This window comes from Cystoisospora suis (assembly GCF_002600585.1).
Source record: "Cystoisospora suis strain Wien I chromosome Unknown contig_2588, whole genome shotgun sequence".
Lineage (NCBI taxonomy): Eukaryota > Apicomplexa > Conoidasida > Eucoccidiorida > Sarcocystidae > Cystoisospora > Cystoisospora suis.
Window position 1 is genome coordinate 11,902 of NW_027155386.1, and position 4,567 is coordinate 16,468.

General features: G+C 42.8%; 2 protein-coding genes across 2 annotated transcripts in view; one reads left to right on the top strand and one right to left on the bottom strand.

Annotated features, from left to right (window-relative positions):
* CSUI_005344 (er-trafficking trapp i complex 85 kda subunit) overlaps positions 1-1,285 on the bottom strand; it is a gene marked incomplete at both ends in the record, with an annotated part of 13,186 nt that extends 11,901 nt beyond the window's left edge. Inside the window, one exon of the mRNA XM_068065520.1 lies at positions 1,127-1,285. Within this exon, the coding sequence (XP_067922503.1) occupies positions 1,127-1,285 (159 nt within the window). The remainder of the gene's footprint in view (positions 1-1,126) is intronic.
* Positions 1,286-1,342: 57 nt separating this feature from the next.
* Positions 1,343-4,367, top strand: CSUI_005345 (hypoxia- inducible factor prolyl hydroxylase; the record flags this gene model as incomplete). Its single annotated transcript, XM_068065521.1, has 2 exons — positions 1,343-3,416; positions 3,767-4,367. Exons 1-2 carry the CDS (start codon positions 2,734-2,736, stop codon positions 4,365-4,367), a joined length of 1,284 nt encoding a protein of 427 aa, XP_067922504.1. The 5' UTR covers positions 1,343-2,733.
* Positions 4,368-4,567: the final 200 nt, after the last annotated feature.

Here is a 4,567-nt window from a genome sequence, read left to right on the forward strand (position 1 = left end):
AGAAGGATGTGTGTGGGGAAAGAGCTCGTGTCAGAAAGAAGCGAAGAGAAATGAGAAGAAAAGATTTCCTTGTCTTGAGATGGAAAGAAAGAGATTAAGAGATAGGGGGAGAAGAGAGAAGAAAAACAGAGAAGAAAGAGAGGAAGAGATCACTAGAAAAGAAGAAGAAGAAGAGAGGGTTAACGTGTGTACATCCATCTGAAGATTTCCTTAAGAATAGCCATGTTGCCTCCTTACGACAGACTGAGGGGTGAGAGAGATCTAGACACCCCCATATGTCCCCTCTCTTTACAGAAAGAAAGAATAGGAGAACGAGAGAGAAGAAAGAGGGGGAGAAAGCGAAGAAGATAAAGAAGAAAGATGTGAAGAGAAAAACGACAAGAGCATAAGATGATGCAACGAGAGAGAAGAAAGACTGTCTCTAAACGTGCGGAAGAGACTCGCAAGAAGAAGGAAAGCAAGTAGAAGAAAGAAAAGCGCGGTCTCCTACTTCTTCTTCTTCGGGCTATTTCTCTTGGAATGAAAGGTGTCAAAACAACTGGGGATTCTCTCAAGCTGTCTTTTCTGCAAGACAAGAAAAGGAATGATGCTTAAGAGAGAAAGGACAGACGAATGAAGAAGTCCTTCTCTCTTCATGATTTGTGGAAAGAATTTTCTTGTTAGCCCGTTTCTCTGCCTCCTTCTCTCAAATAGCGCTCTCTCTTTCTTTCTCTCTCCCTTACTTCAACATAGGCCAACAGAGAGAGGGAGAAAGAAAGAATGAACGCAGACAAGGAGAGAGGAGAAAGGCGACGACTGATCAACTCTATCGAGAAAAGAAGGAAAGAAATGATAGATAAGAAGAAAAGGAGTTGACTGAAAGAAGCTAAAGAACGTAAGAAAGACCATCATAGCAAGAAGGAAAGAGATGGACGACAGACTCCTCCTTGCCATTTGTTTGCGCAGTTCATCTTCTCCTTCTACAAGCTTCTTCTTCTTCCTTTATGAGAAAGAAAAAGAAGTGGAAGTCTCTCTGAAGCCTTTCTCCTTCACGAACAACATAAGCGGGAGAGAAAGAGAAAGAAAAGAAAGAAGAGAAAGAAAGGAGAGAACCTTTCCTTCCTCTGACCCAGAAAAGGAGGCTTACTAAAGCAGGAGTAAGGACAATAGACTTTGAAAGACAAACATTAACGACGACTTCTCTCTCAGAAACACGGGAGAGAAGAAGAAGAAGAAAAGGAAGAAGAAGAAGTAGCTTGTTTGCTTGCTTGCTTGCTTTGTAGTTGGCAGCCCTCTCCAGGATCATGGCGCATGTAAGATGTCTTCTTATGCCTTATCTCTTAGTCTCTCCTTCTTTGTCAAGCTTTGATCTAACTCTTTCTCTTCTTTTCTAATCATCATGTTGACAGAGAATGCAATTCATTCTTCTTTCATTCTCTTGAAGAAAAAGAAGAAGAAGAAGACAAGAAGAAGCACGGGGACCTGGAAAGAAAGAGGAGAAGGAGAAGATTCAGGTGTCTAGGCACATCATCACCTTAAGGTCCTCTTATCTTTCTCTCCCTGCGATCTTTTTCTCTTTCTTTTCTTTCTTTCTTCCTCTTCCTTTAAGAGCGTATGAATGGCGCTTAACTCAGTTTATTTGTTTCTTTAAAGACTCTCTGATATCTTTCTTCTCTTTCTCTCCTTTCTTTCTGTCTACTGGCGTGCTCGTCTATAAAGAAAAGAACCAGAGGAAGCTCTCTCAACGAGAAAGAACGCAAGGCAAGAGAGAAAGAAAGAAAGAAGGAAAGAGAGTGTAGGAAAGAGGAGCTTTCTCCTTTAAACGCCTTCTGCTGGAATTGAGAAACGTCTGTGTATGTTTGGTGGCATAAGAGCAAAACTTTGTGCGTTTTGTCCTTTCTCTTCTCTTTCTTACCCTTTCTTGAAGAGTTCAAGACATCCACAGAGAATGCGTGATTCACGCACAACTTCTCATTCTTTTCTTTCTTCTTCCTCTCTCATTCGATGCCACTCTCCTTACTAGATTCCTTGTCAGCTATTATTCTCTATTTCTCCTTCTCTTTCTCTTCTCCACTACCCATTGCTAAGCGATCGTGGCGAGGAGGTTCTTTTCATTCAGATAGCTCAGCAGCAGTAGCTTCTCTCTCTTCTCTTCTCTTCTCTTCTCTTTTGCGCCTCGAACACACTCCGAGGCTGTCCGCTTTTCTTTCTCCTTATTCTTCTTCTCCTTTCCCAGAGGAGGGACTTTCGTAGTGGATCTTTCATGGCTTCATTTCTTGTCATGTGTTAGGTCACTTTTATTTTTCTTTCTTTTTCTTCTTCGAAGAGAAGGAAGACCTTCGCGCCCATTTCCGATTCTTTTCAAGCCTAATCAGATCAACTCGATCTGCCTACTTCCATTCCTCTGCCCTATCTTCGTTCATTCATACAGGGTCTTTTATTTACTATCTCTCCTCCTTTCATTTATGTCTACCTCTTCATCTTCTCTTTCTCTCTATTCTTCTTCTCTTTCTCCTGCTCTCTCCTCCTCATGTAGACTGTCTCCCTTGTTCTTCTTCTTCTCTTTTCATTTCGATTCTTGGGGTGTCATCCTCGAAGATCTCTGCAACAGAGTCAAGGACCCTGCTGCTGTCTCTTTTTCTTTCTTTCTCTTCTCTTCATTCTTCTTACTTCCTTGCTCTCTCAAAGCTTCCTTCTTCCTGTCCTTCTTCTTTTGCTCCTTTCCTTCTTTCTTCTCTTCTCTGTCTATTCAGTATGGAGAGTAAATCCTCCCCACTCCAGAATTCTGACCGAACTAGAGCTGCATCCGAAACAATACGAGAGAAAGACAAAGAAGAAGAAGAAAATGAAAGAGATGTACAGAAGAGGGAGAAGATGAAGAAGGAAGAGGAGGAGGAGAAGACTGGTATGTCTCAGAAGGGTGCGGTAGATGCTAAGGAAGAAGAAGAAAAGAAAGAGAAAGAAGGAGAGGAGAAGCCCAATGGGGGAGTTGATCTTTCTACGGAGAAAGGAAGATCGATGACAGAAGAGGGTGAGAAGATACGCGGTGTATGTACACCAGAGAACAGAGAAGAAAGAGAGGAGAACAAGAAAGACGAGCAGTTAAAGAAGGAAGAGAAGGAAAATCTTCAACGTGAAGAAGGAAGAAAAAGTGAAGACTCTGTAAAGATGAATGGGGAGAAGGAAGAGAAGAAGATGAGCGATATTTCTTCATCTTCTCTAGCTTCCTCTCTATTGAAGCAAGTAATGGAAGTAAAGGCAGGATCGACGAATGTCAATCTTTCTCAGTCTTCCTCTTCTTCTTCAGGTGTACGTACACCTGCAGCTGTAGCAGGGCCAAGTGTGGTATGGGAGAAGGAGGTTGAAGATGCCGTCATCGCTGCTTGTTTACGGGCTCTCAATTACAGTACAAGAAAAGATCTAGAAAGAAGAACGAGGTAAGAGAAGAAGAGGAGAAGGAGAACAAGGAAGGATTCTCACCTCGCGCTTCTCCTGTACAGACACCTGGAAAAAGAAGAGAAAGAAAGAGGCGATTCGACATAGAGATATACAGGCAGACCTACGTACAGACATGCAGATGTAGAGATTGTCTGGAGAGACATATATACATAGATTAAAGACGGATAGATCAAAGATAGCTAGACTAGATAATACTTGTTGGAGGTGTGTGGAATTTCATTCCTTCTTCTGTTTGTCTCGCTTCTGTCTCTCTTTATTTCTTCTTTCAGAAATTCGATTATATTCTCTCTCTCTGTCTCTCTCTCTGTCTCCTTATTTGCAACACTAGATCAGGTACAGGTACTGAAGATAAGGGACGTCTCTGTTGCGGTAGTGAGACTTCGTCATGCTGTCGAGGAGGACCAGGAGGAGGGGGAGAAGAAGAAGAAAATTACTCCTGTTCTTCTTCTTCTCACTCTCACTCTCATCATCATGATCATGCGGGAGGTGTATGTACACCGGAAGGCTCTCGGAAAACATCCTCAGATAAAGGAGGTGAACGAGAAGAAGCAGAAGGGCACCCGCATCGGAGAGAAAAGAAAGAAGACCAAGACCGTTCCCCTTCTGAAGCTCCGTCTCCAGATCTTTCTAAAGAGAAAGAAGAACAAGGAGGAGGAGGAGGAAGGAAAACAGATAAAGAAGATCATGAGGGACATCGATCTCGTACCAGTCGTAGTGGAGGACAGGAGAGCTTCGCATCTTCGCCGTCTCTATCAGCGGGTGTATCGAACGTTCCCGTGTATAAATTTCAGAAAGATAAAGGCGACCATATAGGAGCTCTACTTGATGAGAATACAAGCATAGAAGGCCTAAGAAATCTGGTCGGATCAGTTGCAGAGAGGGCAGCTGCTGTGTATGAAAACGTTAAGGCAAAGGGCGAAGCAGGTTAGACTTGCACCCCTCAGTCACTCACTCTTCTCGCCTCCCTACAGCAGCAGCATCTTCTCTTCGTGTAGGTGGTCGGTCTTATCTACCTGGCATATGTCTATCTATCCATCTATCTATCTACCTATCTACCTCTGATCTATCTATCTTTAATCTATCTATCTATCTTTAATCTATCTACCTATCTATCTATCTATCTCGCCGT